The sequence below is a fragment of the Oncorhynchus mykiss genome, chromosome 14 (assembly GCF_057628025.1).
Source record: "Oncorhynchus mykiss isolate SJ-2025 chromosome 14, ASM5762802v1, whole genome shotgun sequence".
Lineage (NCBI taxonomy): Eukaryota > Metazoa > Chordata > Actinopteri > Salmoniformes > Salmonidae > Oncorhynchus > Oncorhynchus mykiss.
In genome coordinates this window covers 13,772,501-13,797,500 of record NC_143035.1, presented here as the reverse complement: position 1 = coordinate 13,797,500, position 25,000 = coordinate 13,772,501, and the positions used below count along the sequence as shown (strand labels likewise).

The window sequence follows — 25,000 nt, the reverse complement described above, 5'->3', positions numbered from 1 at the left end:
GAAGTAGTAGTAGAGGTAGTAGTAGTAGCAGTAGTAGCAGAAACATCAGTAGTAGTAGTAGTAGTAGCAGCAGTAGTAGTAATATCAGCAGCAGTAGTAGTAGTAGTAGTAGTAGTAGTAGTAGTAGTAGTAGTAGTAGTAGTAGTAACATCAGGTTTAGTAGTAGTTGTAGTAGTAGTAGTAGTAGCAATATTAGTAGTGGTGGTCAAGTAACAGCAGTGGTAGTAACAGTAGCGGTATCATTATTTCAGTATTTAATGGGGCTGTGTTAAGGCAGGGTGGTGGTGGTGCTGGATCCATGCTGCCAGCCTCAATGCTTGTAATGCATAGATCAATGTAGCCTATGGGGAAGGGGAATCGATGGGTGCTGAGTTATTGCAGTACTTGGCCACTGATTTTTAGAGAGCTGTGTTTTCCCAGGAAAGTCAATACCTCCAGGCTCCTCTCATTAATTTCACCCTCCCCTCCTCGAGCTTCACCTGGGGATATACAACCCCTGAGAGAGACTGGAAGTCTGGGTGAGGGAGGGAGGGAGGAGAGAGGGGGCAGAGAGGGAGAGGGAGGGTAGAGAAATAAAGGGGAAAGAGGGAGGAGATAGAGGTAGATGGGGAGAAGGCTGAGAGGGAATAGGAGGGGGAGATAGAGGGGAAGATGGAGATGTGCAGTTGGTAATGAGAGGAAGACACATGAATAAAAGGGAGAAAGATATGTGCTTGAGAGCCCATCACAGTTGTATGTGGATATAATGTGTGAGATATGGATTTCAAGTACTGCACAAGAGAAAGTCCAAGAGGGGCTCACATTAATGATTCTGACTGGAAAACAAACAATCCAAGAAGCAATTGGTTCATCTGTCTGTTTAGTTATGGGAGAAACCAGTGCCTATAATATCTGTCTAGACACCAGACCCAACACATCTCTTTAGTTTCAATATCAAGAAGACTAAAATCTCTCTATCTCTCCCTCTCCCTCTCTCTTTCTCTTTCTTTTTCTCTCTCTCTCCCGCTCCCGCTCCCTCTCCTTCTCTCTCCCTCCCTCTCCCTCACTTTCTCCCTCCGACTCTCTCTCCCTCTCCTTCTCTCTCCCCCTCCCTCTCCCTCCCTCTAGCTCTCCCTCACTTCCTCTCCTATTCCCCCCTTCTCTCTCTGTCTCATAAGTTCATGTAGACCCAGCCACGTTAGGGCAGTGACAGAGTCAACAAAGTCTTGTTTGTCTCTGCATTGTGGATAAGCTGCCATCTTCCTATGCTTCACTGAGTTTGAACATAGAGCGAAATAAAAACATTTAGACCCACATGCAATTCTTTCAAAACTCATAGAAAGCTCGGTCTTTTGGCATGATATCAAACAAAATAAATGTGTTGATGAAACCTTTGATATGTTATAACGATATACAGTAAGTACATCCCTCTCTACAACTCAACTGATTTGCTATGCTACACTGTTTGATAAAAGAGGGCTATGTTTTTGGGAGGGGACACACTGAAAGAAGAGCTCACTTGGGCATCTGGAAATTCCCCAGAGGAAATGACATCATTGAGACTGGATGCATTCTCTTTCCTGTTCAATTATACACAAGCTATTTAGTATTTAAAAGCTTGCCTCATTTTGCATTCATGAATATAACACACTCCTGGCACAATAAATATGCATTAGAAATGCACACGGACCCATTCCCAATCTTGAAATATGTATGTGTAAATCAGATTAACTGTTGATGTGTGCACAGTACGGGTCTCAATCTGGAAGTAAGAACCATGAGACTTGTACAATATTATGATGCCGCCACCTGTCTGTGTTCAGCCTGTTCTCATAGACTAGATGTAATATAGTAAAGGTAAATCCATGCACTCAAATTAGTATTATATGTTATGTTTGGTGTGGTTTTATAAGACAGAATATTACTTAAGTGGCCGGAGTGGGCGTATAATGCGAACGTCTAGCAACCCAAAGGTTGTGAGTTTGAATCTCATCACGGACAACTCTAGCATTTTAGCTAATTAGCAACTTTTCAACTACTTACTACTTTGAATGGTAGCTAACCCTTCCCCTAACCCTAACCTTAAACCTTTTAGATAAACCTTCCCCTAAACTTAACATTAACTCTTTAACCTAACTCCTAAACGCAACGCTAACCCTAACACCCAGCCTAGCTAACATTAGCAACATAGCCACATTGCTAGAATTCATAACGTATCATATGTTAGGCAAGTCATAACATATTGTACATCTAGTAAATTAATACATACCATATGAAACGTAACATATCATACTAAATTGAGTTCTAAGATTTACGTACAGAATAATAAGAAATGCTCTGAGACCAGGTTGCAGCGTTTGGAACAAAGGTACCATTAGGGAAATACAGCTTTGTTGTTTTGCGATCAATCAATGTTTTCATTTTTATTGACTGAAAATATGAATGCTGACAACATTTGAGTACTTCCATAATGATATAGCACTGTTTTGAAGAACACAAAGATATTCAACTCCTTCCAGGGATTCACAACACGTTTTGCTCCAGAGAACACCTCCCGCGGCCTAATGGGCGTACAGAATGAGATAACAAGGGGGCCCTATTCACCACACAGTTCCATAAAAGCAATGCACTGAACATTTGTCAGTCATATCGCCAAATGGAATCAGATATTAGCATTGCAAAAGGAATCGTAAGCTGGGTTGGACGGCCCATTGTGAAGTTGTCTATTTGCTCCGCTAACACTTGCATCCGAACTAAGCGGTGCTTTGAACAAAGAGGGGAGCAGGCTGCAGCGAATACCTATGTTTAACAGAAAGCCTTAACGCAGTCCCATCTTTCATCCGCAACGGAGTGACATTTACTTATCTCACTAAACAGCCATCCATCTGACCTTTCTGCAACTTTGAATGGCATCTGGATATTCCAAAGTAATAATCGGTAATAGTAAAGCGCTGATTTAAGGGAGCGATACTCCATTCTGGCGCCAGTCACGCACCAGCATAAAAGTCTGGACATCAGACAAAGGCTTGAAGGATAACCTGGGGAAAAACTCCAGCAAAAAAGAAGGGTAGGACTCAATGCCCTTGAACAAGGGAAAATGTTTACCACCTTGAAAGGACAGAGGAGAGGTGGGAATGTAGCCACCACTATATGTACGGTAATATATAGCATAGAGAACAATAAATCCTATAGGAAGATATAACAGTCCCATTTTCTATACTCAATATAATGGTTGAACTATGTAATAACATTTATAAGCAGTTAATATACAAACCTTCAGATAAAGTGACACCAAGAACATTAAAGGGCAGGAGAGGAGGAAGCAGAGAGATATAGAGAGAGGGCAAAACAAAAAAAACAATGGGAGGAGGAAGAGGAAAAAGAAATGAACAGTGATCTTACCAGTGTAGACAAACCGCCCTGGCGCCCCTTTGCAGAACTGCTTGGATTTGTAGGAGAGTGTGACCTCCACGACCCCTGGGATGTGGCGAGGGGGCGTCTGGACCCGGATGGCGTGGGGGGTAATTAGCTGGAACACATCAACATGCACACACTCATTTAACGCTAAGAGCAGTGCACTGTGGGAGGTACGGTCTATTTACGTTACTTGTTATTTATTTACAATAACGTCTTAGTTCGATCTTCAAGGTAAATTTACAGCATCATCCACAACTCTGTCTAGCAAATTCCCATTTTATATTTATAGAAGTCATTTAGAAGACAATAATATCTGGAGCAACTTCCAGTTCAGGCAGTACATATGGACAAACCATGGAACATGGTAAACCCAACCGAATACACACTGATTAAGGCAGTGAGTTTGACAATTAGTTCCATGTGTGTACCGTATGTGTTAGACATAGAGACTCTGTGGAGGGAAGGTGTCTGCCTGCCTCTAACAGAGTGACCGAGGTCTAAGCACCGAGACAGCCCCTGTCGTCTCTGAAGCAGGTGTTCCACCCTGAACATATTTCAATATTTTATGGCCTGCCTTATGCACCGGGTCATACTCTTAGTTTCTTCACCTAGACTTTTCAGCTATTCCTTTTTCATGGTCGTGTGTGTGTGTGTGTGTGTGTGTGTGTGTGTGTGTGTGTGTGTGTGTGTGTGTGTGTGTGTGTGTGTGTGTGTGTGTGTGTGTGTGTGTGTGTGTGTGTGTGTGTGTGTGTGCGTGTGTGCGTGCGTGCGTGCGTGTGCGTACGTTTGAGTGTGTGTGTGTGTGAGTGCGTGCGTGTGTATCTGGACCCACCTCACTCCAGACCAGCATAGTGCCGAAGACCACCTGCAGTCCATCAAAGAAGTTGTCTCCGATAATGATGACAGTGGCTCCCCCGGTCGTCCACCCCTCACTCGGGCTGATGGCTTTGATGCAGGGCGTAGCTGCTTCGGAAACACAGACAGCAGGACGGGTATGACTTCTACTTAAAGGGACTTAATCCTCCAACTTGTTTTAAGTACAACCTGGGTTGTCATTTCAATATCACTTAAACTTCTTGCGTTACCAGCTTTTGTTTATGAGTACAGTACATAACTGTAGGCTAAGAGGAATGTTGTCACTGTCAGATTGCAACATGACATATTGCAAGGGTAGCATTAACAAATTAGCGACAACTGTTTTATGTGAATTCTCCAAACAGATTTCTAGTAGTAGTACGGTCCTGCCTACGGTCCTGCCGTCTATGATGTCAATTAGTTCACTCATCAAAAATGCACAGTTATGATTTCTTTCAATTTCAGAGGATCAATAAGCTCAATAGAAACATTACAGTGTCTCCTGCCTGACCAGACTGTGTGTAGGCAGAACAAGATGGAGACAGACAGGCTGACTAACTGGTCCTGTCTCCAGGATATCTGGCCAAACAGCCACAGCACTTGTAAGAGGGGAAAGAGGCCTGTGATCAAATCATTTCTGTGGCTTGCGGTGGAGGTGGGATACCTTTGCCACAGTCTGCTCCCAGATCTTATGCCTGGATTCAAGTCAGGGACAAATGCCAATTCAATTCAATTGATAGGAGTGTAATCCTATATGGGCATACTGGTCCATGGTGTAAAGGTAGTCATGCTAACTGTGCCCTGGAGTGGTGGAACTATTTAGCCTTTGCAAATGTAAAGGTGATCCCTAAATTGGGTTTTCTTTGTTTTTGTCATGAGGTTTTTCTCTACCCAGGCAGAGGGGCATAGGAAACAGACCTTTAAAGAGTTAATTAAGCAATAAGGCCTGAGGGGGTGTGGTATATAGCCCATATACCATGACTCAGGACTATTCTATTCTGCCTATATTGGCAAAATACCACAAACCAAGAGGTGCCTTATTGCTGTTATAAACTAGTTACCAACGTAATTAGAGCATTAAAAATACATGTTTTGTCATACCCATGGTATACGGTCTGATATACCACGGCTGCCAGCCAATTAGCTATTAGGGCTCAAACCACCCAGTTTATAAATGGCAATTGAAACCAGTAGATTAAAGGAAACACAGTGGGCTTCCTCCAATGGGATACTGTATAACAGAGTCTCTCTCACGTCATTTAACAGTTGCCGAGGGTGTTGATGGAGTAGAGGCTTTTCCCTGGTAGTCACCTGTCATCGTTATTCAATTCCCTCTGCCACAGCAGTAAACACACAGTCAAACGGGGGACTCTCACAAATGAATAAAACACAATGGCGTGAAACAGACTGTAGAAACGTTGTACATTTATCTAGGAGGGGGGACAGGGACAGTGGAACAAAGACAGGAGCAGATGTCGGCTTTATCGCCTCTGAAAACATCCCAATCTGGCTGAGATGAAAGACTGTGAGATTCCCTAAATGGGGCCTATGACTTCAGTGATAGCCTCGTGTACTGTACTGCTCTCCTGGCTGCGCTCTGGTGCTGTCAGTGGTGACCAACCATGGGACTCTCTCACGGTGTTTCTATGGATGCCTAAGTACTGTTTATCCAGTGTATCGCAATGCTCTAGTCTTTCAACTCAGAAACTTTGAGAAGTAAGTTGAAACTATTTCACTGTGTGGTCGCTAGGCTGGTAGGTTACAAGGGGACACTGTTTTAATAGTGCTGGCAACTGAACAAGGCAGTTAACCCACCGTTCCTAGACCGTCATTGTAAATAAGAATTTGTTCTTAACTGACTTGTTTAGTTAAATAAAGGTTCAATATATATATATATTTTTTAAGAACAAGAGTACTATTCTTTCTCACTATAAGGCACCATCTTACATCATAACCGCAAACGACGCAGTGAGGTAGATTTTACAATGTGATGAAGGGGTGTTTTTTTTAGGGCTTTAGTAATAAGGTCCCCCACTTCAATGAGGATGTCATCATCCTTTTCCAGACTTAAGGAAATGGTTTCATTTCGTCCAATAAAGAGGATGATGTGATTAAAAGTTAGTTGTTCATTGGGGCAAAATAAAATGGGGCGCCAATAATTTTCACCACAGCTAAAGTTTTTAGACATTGGTACACAGGTGGCCAAAGACACCAAGACATATTGAGCTTTTAGAGAAAGTATCAAGTTGTCTGTAAGTGTGAGATAGTTGTACCTTCAGAGGGGTCCAAGCGTCGAGCCCTCCGGCCATGTTTGGAGTTGTTGTGGACAAACATGTTGTCGGAGACAGCAAGGACATGGCCATCCACATTCACCGTAGTGGAGACCACCACCTGTGAGATAAACAGAGAACCTTTACGATATACTGTTGTTTTTAAATAATGTACCTGGATTGTGAGCAGAATGAGATAACTTATGTTGTGTGGAACCATAGTGGGAGGTTCAACCATAAATAGGGTCTTACCTGAAACCGTCTCATGTCTCGTGGGTTCCCTGCATTTTTCAAACAATTCTGATTGCATTTGAGGAAGAACTTCAGGAAGAATCTGTTAACACAAGAGAAAAGTACATACATATTACATTCGAACTCTAATCAAAAGGTTTCATTCAAGCACTGAAAACAGTTGATCACATCTAAATGATGACACAATCATCAATAAGATGCTGTGGGAAAAAATAGCTAATACAATTAAATGCAACCATGCTTCATTATGTTGTGGTTGGCCCAAATCAAACGAAGGACATCTCACTCAGTAAATGCTTGAATAAAATCCTGTAAAACATTTGTTTTCATTTAGTCATATATAAAACAACTTTTTCTTAATTTAGTCATATAAAGACAAAAAGACTCATGGTGTCTCATTAGAGTTGGCTTTTGATTTGTCCTTCTTTATGTCCAATCCTTTCTCCCGTGTGTTGATTGACTGTTGTTACGGTAACAGAGGGGTATTGATTGGGAATGGATATCAATGAGGATGAGCCGTAGTTGGAGCTAAGACACCCAGTCATACAGTAAGAATGGATTGCCATCTTAATGCATTTCCCATTGCCATGTAACCTCCGCATATCCATCTCCTGGACCATAAGCCCCTTATTTTGATGGAGCGCTTTCTTTTTAATTGCCACATTATTACAATAATAATCCAGGAAGTTAACAACCGGCAAGGTCGCAGACAGCCATGTCACATTAACCAAGGGATAACCTCGTCCGATGCAGCCGCCAATTTTTTTTTTGTTGCAAAGGATGCTGGGAATCTCCTGTAGTGGAGAGCAGCCCTGTCAGAGAGACATAAATGGTTGCTATCTGAAGAGAGCATCGATTTCTCCCTAATAAGACAGTAACAATATCTTTAAAACACACACAGAGGTAAGCGAAGCAATTTCCTCATTGCGCAATCAAAATATCTAAACCGCCTTGAGTGGCGGTACAGTGTTAAGCAAAGAAAGAGAAAGGGGGTTGTGAGTTCAAAAGAGCCCTGTTACATAAAAAAATATGGCCATTTGGTATTTTTTTTTATTTTTTAAATGGCTACTCTATTTAGCTGGTATTGACTGAAACTTTATCTTGGGTGCACTGTAGGCTACTAATGTCCTTTATGACAATGGAATAAAACAACATGGGGAACCCATCCCCAAGCCCAATTCATATGATATTAGAGTCCTTGGGAGGAGTGATATAGATCAATAGGGATTGAATTAAAACGCAGCTGGAGACAAGGGCCTGGCAAGCCAACCAGCCGCGCTGATATTACAGCTACAATGTGTTTTTCAATAGAATTAGACCAGAGCAGAGCTCAACCAAGCAGGTACACCAACTCGCAGAAAAAGCGAGAATCTGGAACATACCCTCTTAGAAGCCCTGGGTAGAGCCAGTTCAGAGTTAAGATTCGCCACAGCTTTCGAAACGACAAGAAAACTGAAGGAAAAAAAACGGAGAACACAAAAATAGGAATAGAGTGATGATGGTGAGGTCCGTGGAGGGGGGAGCATGTGATGTTGTCTCGGCAGCCCCGGATCCTCCATCTGCCACTGGGCAGGAGTTGACAAGGAATGTAAGATTCCAGGTCTCTTCATGGAAAGGCGGCACCCGATCAAAGCCTGGTTCCCTTTGGATTGGTTCTGCTATAGCAGCTCGGAAGCAGAGGGGGAAGTAACTGCTTGTAGAAGCAGAGGGAGAAGTAACTGCTTGTAGAAGCAGAGGGGGAAGTAACTGCTTGTAGAAGCAGAGGAGGAAGTAACTGCTTGTAGAAGCAGAGGGGGAAGTAACTGCTTGTAGAAGCAGAGGGAGAAGTAACTGCTTGTAGAAGCAGAGGGGGAAGTAGCTGCATGTAGAAGCAGAGGGAGAAGTAGCTGCTTGTAGAAGCAGAGGGAGAAGTAGCTGCTTGTAGAAGCAGAGGGAGAAGAAGCTGCTTGTAGAAGCAGAGGGAGAAGTAGCTGCTTGTAGAAGCAGAGGGAGAAGTAGCTGCTTGTAGAAGCAGAGGGAGAAGTAGCTGCTTGTAGAAGCAGAGGGAGAAGTAGCTGCTTGTAGAAGCAGAAGGAGAAGTAACTGCTTGTAGAAGCAGAGGGAGAAGTAACTGCTTGTAGAAGCAGAGGGAGAAGTAGCTGCTTGTAGAAGATGACAAGACGGAAGTTGAATGCTGAACTCAACTTTGAGAAATGGGAATGAGAGAAAGTGGTCTGTTTTTAGGTCAAGCTCTTGCTGTAAACTGTGTTACTTCACAGCTGCACAATGAATCTGTCACTAAAGGGTTACCCAAACCCATCAGAAAACTGTTTTACTTCACTTAGATTGTAAATAAGAAGTACAATTCTGTATGATTGGACAAATTCCAATCCCTTGTTTATAAACCACCAGGGTTTTCATTATATCAGAAATATAATGACTATACACCCGTTTTATTGGCCTATATTAAGAGTATGAGCATTGAAACGCCGTTCGAAACCAGACTTGCAGAGATTCTTTTGTTTTAGCTTTCAAATTGGGAGAGAATTTTAAGTGACAGTTTATACGAGACATATGATGCTGAGACATCCTTATCATATCAGAAGAGACTAGAGTTAGTGGGAGAAAATGACTCTCAGGCTTTTGGAAGCTGCACCGCTAAGCACTGGAGCCCATCAACATTTTGACCACGTTTCCCCATATATTTCACTTCAAATATTCAATACTCTCTTCTACTGTTATCTCTCCAGCTTCAGTCTCTAGGGTATCTGTGACAATCCAATGAACTTACACACCTGATTGGAAGTTATTTCAAACCTCCTTTCTCAGATAAATATACACATATAATAATCACGTAGGCTAAATTTAGAGAAGGACGGAAGGGTGGAAAGCCAGGGAGTAACTTTTCCTTCTCTGTTCAACCCCTCCCTCCCTCAGTATTGAAAACATATTAAACCACCATAAATAATGAATGTCCATCTACAGCCACGGCTTCGTTATTAGTTCCAGGCTGTTTTTCCCCGTCTCTCCTCTGCTCTTAACAAGTAGGTAAAAGCGTTGTAAGCCGTCACCTCATTACGCTGCCCTGCAATCAATTACAGAGGTGTGTGTGGGCCTGCCAGCCTCTAATGTGGAGCTGTGGCTAGTGGTAGGAAGTCCTGCTGCTGTAGTCGTGCTAGGCTAACCTAGTCTTTCCTTTCCTCTATCTTTTCTCAGTTTAGGCTGAGTTCCCATTCTTCTCAAGGCATCCCTTCCTTGTCTCCTTTTGTCCTTGTCTCCTTTCATCAGTGACAGCTGATAGACGAAAGGACTGGATGGGTTTACTACTCCATCTCAGTTTTATCTTTCAAGACCATCTGCCCATAAGACCTTCTGCCCATAAGACATTCTGCCCGTAAGACCTCCTGCCCATGAGACCTCCTGCCCATAAGACCTCCTGCCCATAAGACCTCTTGCCCATAAGACCTCCTGCCCATAAGACCTCCTGCCCGTAAGACATTCTGCCCATAAAACCTCCTGCCCATAAGACCTCCTGCCCATAAGACCTCCTGCCCATAAGACCTTCTGCCAATAAGACCGTCTGCCCTTTAGACCTTCTGCCCATAAGACATTCTGCCCGTAAGGCATTCTGCCCGTAAGACCTCCTACCCATAAGACATTCTGCCCGTAAGACCTCCTGCATATAAGACTTTTTGCCCATAAGACCTTGTTGACGTAAGGGAGAGGAGATGTGACTATTGGAACGCAGCATGTAGTTAGTCCAAATACAACAGCCTTATGAATAACCTTGGCAACAGAAGCTGAACAAAGCGGCAGTAGGCCAGGACGGGGGAAATGAATTAAACACCGAACGTAAAGGTCAAGCATCCTAAGAGCCCCTATAGGAAATCACTATGCGGGCCCTCTGACTTAAAATATTACAAAATGAGAGCTTTGAAAGCATTGAAACACTGGATGCAGTGTATTGTGTCAAAGGAATAAAGCTTGAGATATTTCATATTATGTACACTAAAGCTGAATGAGCCTGAGCAGGGAATAAGTGTGTGACTTCAGCATCATTTTCATTACAGGGATGTGAGCTGAGGTCCACTCTGAATGATGTCACTCTGGGGCCACACCCATAGCACTATACTGAAGCAATTATGTCTGGCTCAAATAACAAGGCCCTCCTGACTCCATACAATGCACACACACATACACACAGACACAGACACACACAGACACACACAAACACACAGACACACACACCTTCCCCATCTTTCACTTATTGCGTTAGGCAAGAAGAAGAAAAAAATCAATATTTCAGCAGGGTATTTTTAAAAGCTGCCGCGTTACCAATTCTGACCCACAATTTGCTTTGAGTGTTTGCTGCTTTTTATGAAAAGTCAGAGCCATGCGGTGGCGTTTACTCTAAGATGAGCAACACCAGGAGGCAATGAGATAGCGCCTCAGATTCTTCGAGGTCGACTTCTCCCATTTTTTAACTAAGGTTGGAGCCAGTTGAGAGATGACACGCTACTGAATTGCTTTACAGTATAACTGAGAGAAGGTCTAATCAAACACTTGGATTTGACCCAGAGATTCACAGTCTGCCCAGTGCACTAAGACACTGAAACACAATTAGCTATGTCACTAATTGTTTCACAATCAGTTGTCATTTGATTTGATCTAGTGTACATTAATTATTGTCGTGCTGCTAAATTCAGGGAACATTGTTCCTCAACATTAGAAGGAACCATATTCCACACAGTCTTATTACAGTAACTAATATTTACTCTTCTGTGTTGAAAACAAATGCCTTCCTCCAATTATTACTGACACATTCTGAGGAAGCTCCTGTACAGCTAATTAGGCTATGAAACGGCTGGAGTTAACAATATGGCTCAGTGTGTGTGTGTGTGTGTGTGTGTGTGTGTGTGTGACCCCCCCCCCCCCCCCCTTCTGCCAACTCTCCAAGACCAGGGTTCTCCTCAGCTCTGCTACATGCCATCAATAATTCAGTAGCCAAGATGGCAATTACAGGACCATGTACAATCAAACTAAATATTTGATGAGGCACTAAAACAGTCACTGGAACAGATCCCTCTCTCTCTCTCTCTCTCTCTCTCTCTCTCTCTCTCTCTCTCTCTCTCTCTCTCTCTCTCTCTCTCTCTCTCTCTCTCTCTCTCTCTCTCTCTCTCTCTCTCTCTCTCTCTCCCTCTCCCTCTCTCTACACAAACACACACACACATTCTTGACTGTCTATTGTCTTAAGTGTCTTAACAACGCATTATGGCTCTGGTCCCTTATTCCCCAAACTTTGCCAGAGACACAAAAGCAGTTTATTCTGCTAAGAGTGTCTTGCACAATTCATTTTCTACTTCTAAAATATTGAGTGGCCACATTATGCGTTCTATAAGGGTCTGTTTCACTTCCAACATATTAAGGAAGGCTGTCTCTCTGCCTGGAAATGAACACAGTACAAGAGGAGGATTCATCAATACAGACAGATGGCATTAAATATCTGAAAATCAAATCCATTTTAATTGATCGCAATAAAAACCAGCACCAGGCCTTTACCTCACCTTTCATCTTTGATCAGAGGCAGATTATTCAACATTCAAAATAATGTGACATAATATCCATTACTGCTGAAAATGTTTGGGATGAAGACTTTGTCTGAACCTGGTAAATTGGAGGCTGGCCATTTCCATTATAGGATAAAATAACTCTGCTACTGTATAAGAGATGATACATAATTAGATCATAGAAAATATCTGACTATACTAAATCAATATTTAATTTATCATATCAACATTATCCTTTCGAAAGCAGTGCTGATTTCTTATAGTAAAGTGTTACAGTAGTGTTACCAGCTTGTGAAAAATGTTGCTGTGTGTTCAGCAAAATCTGTCTCTGTTTCCAATTTTAATGTGAGATCTATCGTTGAAAAACACATGCAGAATTCCTGGAGCACAGATATGAACAGAACATCCCATCATTATTTCATACAGACAGCGTGGCTGGCTCTATTCTGAGGGTGGATGTGAGAAAGTGCTTTGGTGCACAGAGAGAATGGGAGTTTGTTTGTTTGACCAAGTGAACCAGTGTTCCTCCACAACCTCCTGTACGTTTGTACTTAACCCGCCTTCGAATCCATGCACAACACACACGTGCACACACACACTCACTCGCATTCAAACACACACACACACGTACACACTCTGCTCCGCTGCACTCCGGTTACCTCTGGTCCCCCCTCAGCTGTGTTTTGACCCTGTTGCCATGGCAAAGAACGTATTGTCTCTCCAATCGAAATCACTCTATGACATAATGCTCTAACGAGAGAGAATAAAATATGTGACTTGCCGTGACCTCATGGTCCAGGCATGGGTTAGAAATTGTAGCAAGCTGCAAAAATCAGTCCTTTGGTTCCACAACCCATAATAATTTCACACACCAGAAAGATCACACTCCCCTGTTACATATGAGTGTAATTGTATCAAACACCTTTAAACCTCGGTACTGTTTGGAAAGTTTGAAAAGGTAGAAGAGACATGCTCAGGTGTTTTGGAGGTAGAGTGGGAACGGTGAACAGATGTATTCGGGTTGTGTATTCAGAGCGTCAGATATAGAACCACAACAAACGCTGTGCATCAAAAGCAGAGGCTGAGAGCTCAAACTGAGGGATTCAGCAGGAGTGAAACAGCAGGTGGATACACACACACACACACATACACACACACACACACACAATGTGATGAGTGAAACAGCAGGAGGAGGTTGCACACACAAGCATGCATGCATAGGCTACACACACACACACAAACACACACACAGACCCTATGATAAGTTCCACAGCAGGGGAAGAATCCCCACAATGAGAGGTAAAGCCCTGAACAGCGATGTATGGAGCTGAATGCAGAAGCAGCTCTTTCATAGAGGTGGCGTTGAATAATTCATTGAATCATTAACTTGACTAGGTCTACTGACAGCTTGAAACTGGAGGGTTAAAACATCAATTGAGTCAATTTATATCAATTGAATCTCTTTGAGTAAGTCTGAACCAATTTTTTAAATGTTTGACATCAGTGTCAAGACAGATGAGGCATCTGTCTGGAAACATCTTTCTGTCTGGAAATATATGCCAATATAAGCCATTTCCATATGATAGGCTAGTGCGAACTTTCACCATATTGCTTATACTTATCCAATCCTCCCAGATCTATAAATGCCTAGGGGGAAGGAGCTATGGGTTGTTTCTGTGCCAGGCATCAGAGAGTAGAATTCAAGCACATCCCACGTATGTCAGCTGGTCAAAGTCACAGACCTGTGGCTACCAGATAGCCTCGCCTCCATCCTTCCTCACATCTCTACAATCACCGTCTAGACGAGAGAGAGGACGGGCTGTCCAACAACCTTTCCGGTAGAGGAAGAAAAAATAAAATCCCTCCCTGACACATTGATTGACAGCTCCATCCAGGCCCCAGCGCTGAAATCAAGCTGTCAGTCTGGGGGCGGCGACAGAGGAATTGTCCTCTCTGATTTAAATACCGGCCATAATAGGCCGCCATCTATCACTCCTGCCGCCCAGGTTATTCTCAGACACATACATTAGCCCTTGGCCCAGAAAGGAATGTCACCAGATTAAACATCCAATTTGTTAACTGGCCGGGCCAGAGGTGCTGCTTTTTGACAGGACTTACAAACAAGCACAAATGGCCCCATTTTTCACACCGGGGCCTGCAGGCTTTTTAATGCAGAGTGGGCCTCGGGCCTAGCGCCAGAGCAGGCAGGCTGTCGAGGTAGAGAGACGGAGCAGAGAGGACTGCTTATAGAGTGGTAACACACACACACACAAATAAATACACACACACATACACACACACACACACACACTATCACAGACACTGGAGTAACAAAGAGCTGAACACCATACACCTGATGACAGTTTTTTATCCAAACCATGTCTGTTATTCACCAATAAATGGCATCTATCCTGATTTTAGAGGAACAACCTCACAGTACCTGTACATACTGCTCACTCAGTACATGGCAGAATCAATCAGGCCTAATCCACTGCTGTAGCATGCTAAGGACTAAGGAGAGGGAGATCCACTGTATACTTGAGATGAAGCCATATATTTCAGTCAATGAGGGGCCTATGGACAGATTGCGAGCATATTGGTAAACAGAGGGAGAGACGGACTAGCAGATGCCACCAGTTTAGACCCTGCAGACTGGGATCAGTGTGAGAAATATGGGGATGTAAGTCAGACACCAAGCACAGCCAGAGCCATGGAAACGGCCCACAGGGAGACATCTTACTTGGAGGAGAGGGAGAGGAGATATGCTGTACTGTAAAAAAAAAAAAAAAAATGTATACTGTACTGCAGTGTAATGTAACTGGAAAAAGGGACTGAATCCAAGTCCCATCATTAAGCAGGCTTCAACCAAGATGTATTGTATATCAACTTCCTGTATAGGAGAGTAATATGACCACAGAACTACAGAACAGAAACAAGGAAAATAATTTGTGGTTCTTTTCAGTCACAGTTCAGGTTCCAGTGAGTTGCCAGATATGCTTTTATAATAATAACAATAGATGAATATTAACCACAGAAAACTAGTAGGGTATTTTGTCTCTCAGAAAAAGAATGCAAATTATAATGGTCTGAGAAATGGACCCTACTAAGTAATATCATTTCTCTCACACCAACAGACAGGGTCTTTTTATGATTTCAAAACCGTTCTTCGGGGAAAGAGTGATTTATCCCTCACTTTGTCTGTCAGACAAATGTTTCTCTTTATGGCTATTACTATTCCAAACGGGGCCTGGCGTCAGAAAACTAATATACTGCGTGAAGTATTTAATTAAGTATCTGGGCAGAGATGGGTGAGCGTCTTGCTTTATTGAACCAAAATTAAAAATAACTCTCCCATTTGAATAAATGGCCTGGGGGTTGCCTCTCAAGCGTTTAATTTTAATATCGCTCATGCCACTTTAACCTTTTCAAGCGCTGGCCCCTTCAATTGTTTGTGAATGGAGACAGTACGCCGAGAACGCCTCTATAGACAACAGAGACTTCCTCCCCTGTCACCTGACTAGGGAAAAACATGTCAGCCTCCTAGTTGTTCTGTTTGTTTGTACGCCTTGTGTGCTGAAGAGGAGATAAGACAAAGAAAAAGGGAGGAAGGAAGGAGGGAGGAACAAACCGATATATAGGCAGTGATACATTGATAGAAGAAGCATAATGATGCAATCGTTACAAAGTCAGTGTAATTTACGCCCGCCTTTGAAGTCGGCGGAGAACCCAACCATGTTAGACTGCCTCAAACGGTAGGTTTAATCAAACACGACTGGAGCCCAAATAAAAGGAGGAGGAAACTTCATCCGGGAGTCAACACAGCGCAAAACAACACCTAATTGGAAAAAACAACGCCGGGGCTTGGGTAGAGAAGACGTTTGTTGTTGTGTTATGCTCCTTTTCTAACTGGGGCTCTCATTTCAGACATAGGTTTTTAACTCACAGAGAGAGATAACCCAGTGATATTCTCCATCTGTTTGGCTCAAGACTTCTCTCAGCTGCTTTGGGAATGAGGCGGTCATGGACAAGGTGAACTCCACCACGCCATCTGCCTGGACCTTGGCCTGGCCCTGGACACCATTAGGGGCCAGTTGCAGTCATCAAAAACATCTCCTCCCAGTCTCACTGAGCAGATTTAGCTGTATGAATACATTATGTTTCCCGGCTGCTTGGATAAGTAGAGAGAAATGGGTGTTAAGGTTGTGATTATCGTTTCGATACCTTTTGGCTCGGGTTTTAAGAGCAAAGTATGTACGTTTTTTAATCTGTCGCTACGTGAAGTGGGTCCGGTAACTATGGTCCAGATTCAAATGAACCTGCCTTAGCATTAATGTTATGCAGGACCTGTGAGTACAAAGTGTGACATTTTATTTGTAAGAGAATAATGAATCAAAGTAAGAGATTAGTGAAAAAATTACAGTTAGTCGAAGGCATTTCTAAACTGAACAAAAATGTAAACGCACCAGGTAAAGTGTTCACCACATGTTTCATGAGCTGAAATAAAAGATCCCAGAAATGTTCCATACGCACAAAAAGTGTATTTCTTTCAAATGTTTTTCACAAATTTGTTGGCATGCTTACTGCAGGAATGTCAACCAGAGCTGTTTACAGAGAATTTAAAGTTAATTTCTCTACCATAAGCCGCCTCCAATGTCATTTTAGAGAATTTGGCAGTACTGTACCTCCAACTGGCCTCACAACCGCAGACCACATGTATGGTATCGTGTGGACGAGAGGTTTGCTGATGTTAACGTTGTGAACAGATTGCCCCACGGTGGTGGTGGAGTTATGTTATGGGCAGGCATAAGCTATGGACAATGAACACAATTGCATTTTATCGATGGCAATTTGATACCGTGACGACATCCTGAGGCCCATGGCGAGGCCCTTTTTTGTAGGTATCTGTGACCAACAGAGGCATATCTGTATTCCCAGTCATGTGAAATCCATAGATTAGGCCCAAACGAATTTATTCCAATTGACTGATTTCCTTATATGAACTGTACCTCAGTGAAATCAATGAAATTGTGCATGTTGTGTTTATATTTTTGTTCAGTATATTTTAAAGCTATTTATATATCTCTTTCATATAAGCCTGTGAGAAAATAGTCACGAACACGGACCATGTCTGCTGTGCGCATCAGTGGAATCCATCCTAACTGCCCCTGACCTACACTGGAGAGTTTCACTCCCAGTGTGGGAGAATAGAGTTCCTACTAGAATGGACTGCAGATGAGTCAGAGTATGAAGGAAAACATATCCTCTCGACACTCTAACAATACCACCAATGAGTCCTCAGCACACCAGTAATGAAACATTAAATAATCCAATGAATTAGAATTGATGCTGCGTTTAACGTTTATTTTTCATTTAAAAAACAATATGCTGCTCTCATCAGCAAGAAACGCTACATCCTTTATTGTCCAGAGTGCAGAATTGATGTCAACATTCATCTTTTCATATTCCCAGCCAGTGTAAGTGGATTACTCATGAAATCATTCACAGCTAATAGCATCCAGACGCCAATGTGCCAGAGAGGAATTAAGTCTCTCTCCAGAGCGATACAGACCTACAGTATCTTACTGTAACTGCATCCTGGAGCACTGAGATATGTGTCTCACACAGGGCTGGACTACCACATTTGGGGGTGGGCTAACTGCATTTCAACAAATTTTGCAATGGTGCAGAGAGAAACAGTTGCGATTTCATAATACTATTCTACACATTTTATCATGAGGCTAAGAGAAAATGTTGCAGTTTTAAAGCTATTTTCCTGCAATTCTACACTTTTTGCCATGGGTAGGAGAAAATGTTTTGTTGTTTGAATAGCTCATTTCCTGCAAGGAGGTCGGGGGCCCCAGGGCACTTGCTCTGCATGCACATTCGATAATCCGGCATTGATCTCAAATACATTTTCTGTCTATGAAAGTGTCATTCATATTTAGAAAATATACTAAAATATATAAATGAATGAAATGAGATAAAAATTTATTTTTTTAAAGAACAATTGTTTGCTATTTGCAGTGGTTTTGTACCCCAAAAATTATGCACACACACACACACAAAGACACAAACGTGCACACACACGCACACAAAACCAACTGATCCTAGGGCTTGAAAGGGTTTAATAGCCTACACCTACTGGTCTAGGTAAAGCAAACAGGCCTCAATCAATGGGGCACAAGAAACAAAGAGCAAGTTAGGAGAGGTACTTTATTACAAATATCATAAATATTCATAAGTGGGTGAGAAGTGCAGAGTAATTGATATGGAGCTGCTGGGAAAGCAGTAGATATTCCAGCATGGCTGTCTGCCACAGGAGAGTGGAGAGGGAAATGAAGTCCTGAGAGTGGTGCAGGTGCACAGCTTGGATCCAGCCCAGACACACACAGACATACAAATAGGCGCACACACACTCGTAAATGTGTTCACACTTACATGAATACATTCTCCAGCATGTATGCAAAAATGAAAAATGCTATGCGCTCACATCAACATTACAACACTACAGGTTAACTGATAATAATATGCAGAAGACCACAATGCACACACACAGATACACACACACAAAATGCACAAGGCTCGCACAAATCCGAGCTGACACACGGGTCAATCGTTCCAAAAACAGCAACACACCCTCAGTCACACACGGCCAAATACCTCCGTGACAAAAGCATTATCTCAGCATCAGCTGCTGGTTGTGCTCCCTCTATGGATTTCGCATTAACCCTCCACCCTAACCATTCAAATGAGAGTCAAGAGGTAGGTGTGTGTGTGTGTGTGTGTGTGTGTGTGTGTGTGTGTGTGTGTGTGTGTGTGTGTGTGTGTGTGTGTGTGTGTGTGTGTGTGTGTGTGTGTGTGTGTGTGTGTGTGTGTGTGTTATATGGATTACATACACTACAGGGACTAAGCCAGACATAACATTAAAAACACAAAGATGAGAGCTAGGGGTCAAAAGTGTCAACGGCAACAAGTAGGAGACAAAGTCCCTGGGAGCAAGCTTATGTTTTCATCTGATTTGGATGATTGGGGATTTTTGTGAAGTGGTTTGACGTTTTGGGGTGGTTAGGATGGTTCCTAATCAGCTGGCGTGTCCCCTGCCATGACTAGGGTTTAGTTCTGTTCTCTGAGGACTCCCATTGGCTGCCCGCGGTTCTGCAATTACACTGCCATGGCACGGAATTCTACTCTGGCGCGCCTCAGTGTCCATTCCGTCCACATGGCATGGCAGACAAGAAATGTATAACAATATGGTGTCCAGTGTAATAACTATGGCCAAAATACCACACTGAAACAGTCAAAATCTCACTATCACATTTAAATGCCTAGATATCATTTCCATAAAGATAACATAATTTAAAGAAAGTATTTGATGCACTGTAAAAATGTACGCCCAGCATTATTCACTATTGGTAATCAATTAAAGACATTTTGTTGGAGTAGATTTGATTGGACTGTGAAGAATTTATGTTTGAGTAGAGTAGTTTGGGTAGTAGATTGTATTGGTGTGCAGATAAGAGGTCCACACAAAGAATAGCCTTTTTACAATTATGACAATTTGGAAATATCTTAGTGGGATAAAAACTACTAACAATCTGCCAAATCTGAACAGGTTACTGCTATAAATGTATGATGTATCAGTAAATCAACCATAGCTGTAATGTTCAAAATATGGGAAACAGGTTTATGGAGACAAATGTTATTTCAAAATTCATTGTGAAGGAAACTGCAACAGTCCTTAAATCTTGAGAGTTGTACAGCACTTTGTAAAAGCAGTAGAACTAAGTTCCACTTGTTTCAGTTTCTCTACACCTCTTTGTGTTTTAAGATTCCGACTCTCTTGTCTCTTAGCTCTGCGAAGATAAAGAGCTAGGACCAGACATGGCAGACACAAGTACACACACACTCCCTGATTTGTAGATGAAGCCAATGTGCGATTCAGGCAATTTGTTCTGTGCCATCTCGGGGACACAGCCAGGTCACATTCTTCCTGGTTAATTAAGGTCTGTGTATCCAACCGCTGCCACCAGCACGCACAAGCTGACTGCACCTTAAGCACAAGCAGGACCGTCATATGGGAACTGCACCACGTTCTGGTTCTTTTCCTAGTTCTGGTCCAGCTTCGCTTCCAATTCCGCTGGCTCCCTAAATGCCCCATCAATATGTTTCATCAAATTAGTAAGCAGCCAAAAATTGACGCTTTTCATTAATTATACAGGATCATTCTAATTGCAAATTCAAATGTATTCGCTCCGAACAGAAGGTGTTCAGTAATATTTCAGGGAATTTGCATATTAAATGGGGGTCGCTGTGTATTATGTATGGTAATGTATGCGCATTGTCTTTATTTTTAACTCGCGGGCTGCTTGCGAGCAGGTGAAAAAATTCCAGAGTGTTTAATTTCGCTGAACAAACGCGACGAGGCCACTTGTCAAGTGCTGTATGGTCGGTGTCAATCTTTGTTTTTTCCCACTTTCCTGGCCATGCCTTTGATTAGCAGAAGCAATGGCGCCACCAGTAAACAAACCTGCGGGTTGCCAGAGACAGAGCAGGAAGTCATTGCTGTTCATTTTCTCGGCTTCCTGTTTCGCTTTGCCTTTTGTTTCGCGGCTCTTTTCACTGCCAGCAGTCAGAGATGACACTGCATCGTCAGCGGAATTCACAAATAGAGGGCAGGCGTGTTTCACAGCATGCAACCAACTCAGCACAACCTGAACAATGTAGACAGCCTACAATAGAATTAGGACTGTCAGTTGTATTAACTTGAATGAACTGGCTTGTTGGATTCAGGTTACACTGTGTGCAATACCAAACAACAGCTTCACCAAAAATACTTATTCTGGCTTGATCTGGCTGTGGGGTATTGGGGAAAGAAACTACAAAGCAAATGTAGCCTATGTGTACTTTAAATGTCATAAATTTATAAGCAGTTTTCTCAGGGTTGCTTATAAACAGTACAATGGCATAAATGAGCATATCAGCTCAGTCTTCCATTTGGCTGTGTCCCAAGCCAATCCATCAACAGAGGAAAGGCCCTGCTAAAGGAGATGAAAGGAGGTTTCCCCAGTCAAGAGCATTACACTGGTGTGAAAAGAACAATACACTGCTTAAAGAAAATTGAACATCATTTACACAAAATTACTCTATGCTGTTTGAACAGCATTACCTGGGCATAAGAGGAAACGTGTACAACTGCATTAGACAGAATAACCTTATCTCTACAGTTCTGGAAAAAAATGAAAACAATCACTCCCACATTTCAACTTCTACACTCTCAAAACATACAGGAAGCAGGGACCTTCTTTATTTTATAAGTCAAATCTCAACGCAGTTGAGCAGACAGGTAGACTCTCATCAAATCTTGATCAAACATCTGTCGGATTCGCTACCTTAGTTTCCAAGGCTTAAATGTTCCCCTCCTCCTCATTAAAGAGTGTACCACAACCTGACACTTTCCTTAAGCTTTGGTGGTGTTTTCAGAGGTGTTAACACAACGTGGGATCATTGAGAAGGGGAGAGCGTGGATCCTCTAGGAAAGGTAAAGATTAATTAAAGCGAGAAGCGACGGTGCCGGGAGTGCTAGCGTGGCTGATGACAGGTTAGCGCTCAGACTGGAGGGTTCACTTAAAGAGCTGAGATCACAGCTCCCTTCACTCCTTCTCAGTTACACAGAACAGCTTTTATTAGCCCAACGGCTCACACACACACACACACACACACACACACACACACACACACACACACACACACACACACACACACTCTCACACACACTCACACACACTCACACTCACACTCACATACTCGACACACACGACAGACAGACAGACGTTACAGTCGAACCATACATATTCCCACACAGGATACAAACCTCCACTATATTCTATATTCACTATTCAGCATACGTAGTTCATTTAATATGAAGGAAAGGGTGATTTCTGTATATAGCATTAGGAACCACATGATAACAGGCAAACACAAATGCATAAATAATCAACTCTAAAGCAAGAATATGTTTTCGACCATTCTCTGCTATCCCCCTGAAAACAGTGGGAACGGGTAACGGACGAGGCCGTGCCATCTCTTGCACCTCCATCAGAAAGAGAGAGGCGACAGAGTGGAAGTTGCCAGTTTGGCCACAGGGTGCCACTGTGCCCGACGGCCACCCACTCACAGCTAGCCATGGGAAAGTGCAACCTGGCATGCAATTGGTGTGGTGGGTCCACTGCCCAATGAAACCTGGCCCATAGTGAGTTGTACCCCTGGCCAAGGGGGCGACTCTAAGGATGTACCTCCCCTGGATGAATGTTAGCTGGACAGATGGGGATCTGGAGAGATGTTTCCAGCCCCAAGCCAGTCATTGATGTCCAGCCAAAGCTAAACTAAACCCACTTTCTCCATGTCTGGTTCATATGAAAGTGGATCCAATGTTTGACTGAATCTTTACTATGCCAATTGAATGTGACTGTTGTTTTAGCTACGAATGACAATGCCTGTTTGTACTGAAGTGATTGTTTGAGATCTCTGTTCAATGTCAATTTAGCGGTGAGGGGGTATTGGATTGTAGTATGGCTAAGAGCCAGTGAAGTAAACACACAAGCAAGTACCCATACACGCAAACCCACACACACACGAACACACACGAAAACACACACAAACAGACACACACACACATAGATGCCCATAAACACTTTATCTCATTAACCCTGCTTTATCTCGTATTTATACTGATCAACTCCCTCCAGACAAGCACCTTAACCCCATAATTTATAGAGGTTCATTCAATGGCATGTACTCTAGGGAGCTTAATGGTTGTTACTTCCCTTTGTAAGATTAGCAGACTCACACATTCATTTCATTTGTTATTGCAGTTAATAAAATGTTTCAATAAAAACACTGATTTGGGTGCCTAATTTAAAGCCTGTCTGTTTCCTAGTAATACTGTACACCAGAACACAGCACAGAATGAATGCTCTTAGTACTGTTCTATGTTTGTCCAACTTTCACCATGAAGGTTTGGTTTTGGGTCGCCTCTCCAACACCAAATGGGTCGCATTTCCAACGCCATGGTATAATTTAGACATAATTGACCGCTGTTCTCAACTTGGCTTTATCTGGAGCTGAAATGTAGTATTTTTGTGGCTCTGGTTATCCTCAGAGTCCTCAGTGGGCTGATCATTCTGAGTGTCTGAGGTCAGGGGTCAGAAATGTGTTTACGTTTGTGCGGAGAAGCATAGGACAGCGCCTGATGTCAGCTGGAGCCGGCGGTGTTTCCCAAGAGAAACTTTAGCCACTTCCTCCTCATGCTCCCTTACTCTACAGAGAAAAACATTCCGGGGTTCGACTCTCTAAATAGACAACACATGTCCCTCCAAAGGGCCGGAAGCCAAACTACGTATCATAAAGACAGTGGTACAGTACATCCATGTTGAACAATGTATAATCCGTGACAGTATCCGAGTTGTTTGGTTAAATTCAGTTTCTGCTCGTGAATTTACCATCAACCACAACTCTTGGATAATATTTGTTTCTCACTTCCTGACTTGAGTCTCCATTTGTTTCCTGGATTGGAATTGGAACGGATGGATTCAAACAAACTCTAACATCAGGGTTTTCCATATCAGTGTATCTTTCTCTGCCGTGTGTGAAAGCCGCCTGTGTCTGGAACAGGAGCTCGGGTCACGGTCTCTCTGTGAGAAGTGGGTGGAAACACAACAGAGGTAAATCCAGGTTCATGTCTAATCTGCATGTTGGACTAATGTCAATGAGAGGCCTCTGCTAAAACATCTGGACTCGCTATGTTTCCTCAGGTTGAAAAGGAGCACAAGCACTCTTCTGGTGGGAAAAAACCTCGTTTCAACTGAATAAAACTGATCGTAATTATAATAGGAGCACATAAGTAGCTAAACTAATCAAGGTTTTTATATTCAATGCTAATTGTTGTTATCTACTACTAACAAATACAGACGTTGGACCAGATTATTTTTGTTCTGTGGGAATGAAGAAGCTCCCAGTACAGGTGAGAGGAGAACCCTTTGTCGTTCTAAAGTTTACTAGATGCACCGCAACATAGATTACAATTAGATCATGATAGGACAAGGCTTGTCCACACTTCATCAGGCTTCATTTCAAATGTAGCCGTCAGCACAGTTTCCTCCACATTAAGTGGACATTCCTGAGCGGGGAGTTTTCTGGTGTCTTATTGACGTGCCAGTGTGTGTGTGTGTGCGTGTTTGAGGCAGGAGTGACAGGTTAGGAGAAGCTAACGGTGAGAGTGCATTAATTAATGACTGACGGCTAACAGCCAAAGCATTAATATGACTGAAGTATTCGCTCGGGGCCTGTCAGGCCAACACGAATCGATGGATCAATGCCTACACACACACACACACTCTCAAACATGCACATCAACACACACACATAAAGTACACGCACGCACACACTCGGGTACACACACTCTATCGAAACTAGGTGTCCACTGCCCCTGGCTCTCTATTACCGGACGTCTCTCCTCCTGACGATAAAGGTTCTAGGTGGAACACAGCGTTGATTTGTACTGAAGATTTTTTTTCCCCTCCCTATTTTCCCAGCATATATCCGGGGCTAGATTAGCTCATTAAGGGGACTGGGTTTGGATCTTTGGATCTTCAATTCGGGCGCTGGTGTGTTTTGACAGGTGGG

General features: G+C 42.9%; 1 protein-coding gene across 10 annotated transcripts in view; it reads right to left on the bottom strand.

Annotated features, from left to right (window-relative positions):
- Positions 1-25,000, bottom strand: part of LOC110488851 (transcription factor COE3) — a 102,332-nt gene that overhangs the window by 39,106 nt on the left and 38,226 nt on the right. For 5 of the 10 annotated variants that reach the window (XM_036943002.2, XM_036943004.2, XM_036943006.2 and 2 more), the window contains exons 7-10: positions 6,774-6,855; positions 6,525-6,642; positions 4,229-4,362; positions 3,382-3,508 (exon numbers count right to left, since the gene is read on the bottom strand). In XM_036943002.2, the coding sequence (XP_036798897.1) occupies positions 3,382-3,508; positions 4,229-4,362; positions 6,525-6,642; positions 6,774-6,855 (461 nt within the window). The remainder of the gene's footprint in view (positions 1-3,381; positions 3,509-4,228; positions 4,363-6,524; positions 6,643-6,773; positions 6,856-25,000) is intronic. The other 5 variants (XM_090198406.1, XM_036943009.2, XM_036943003.2 and 2 more) reach the window with 1 other exon arrangement.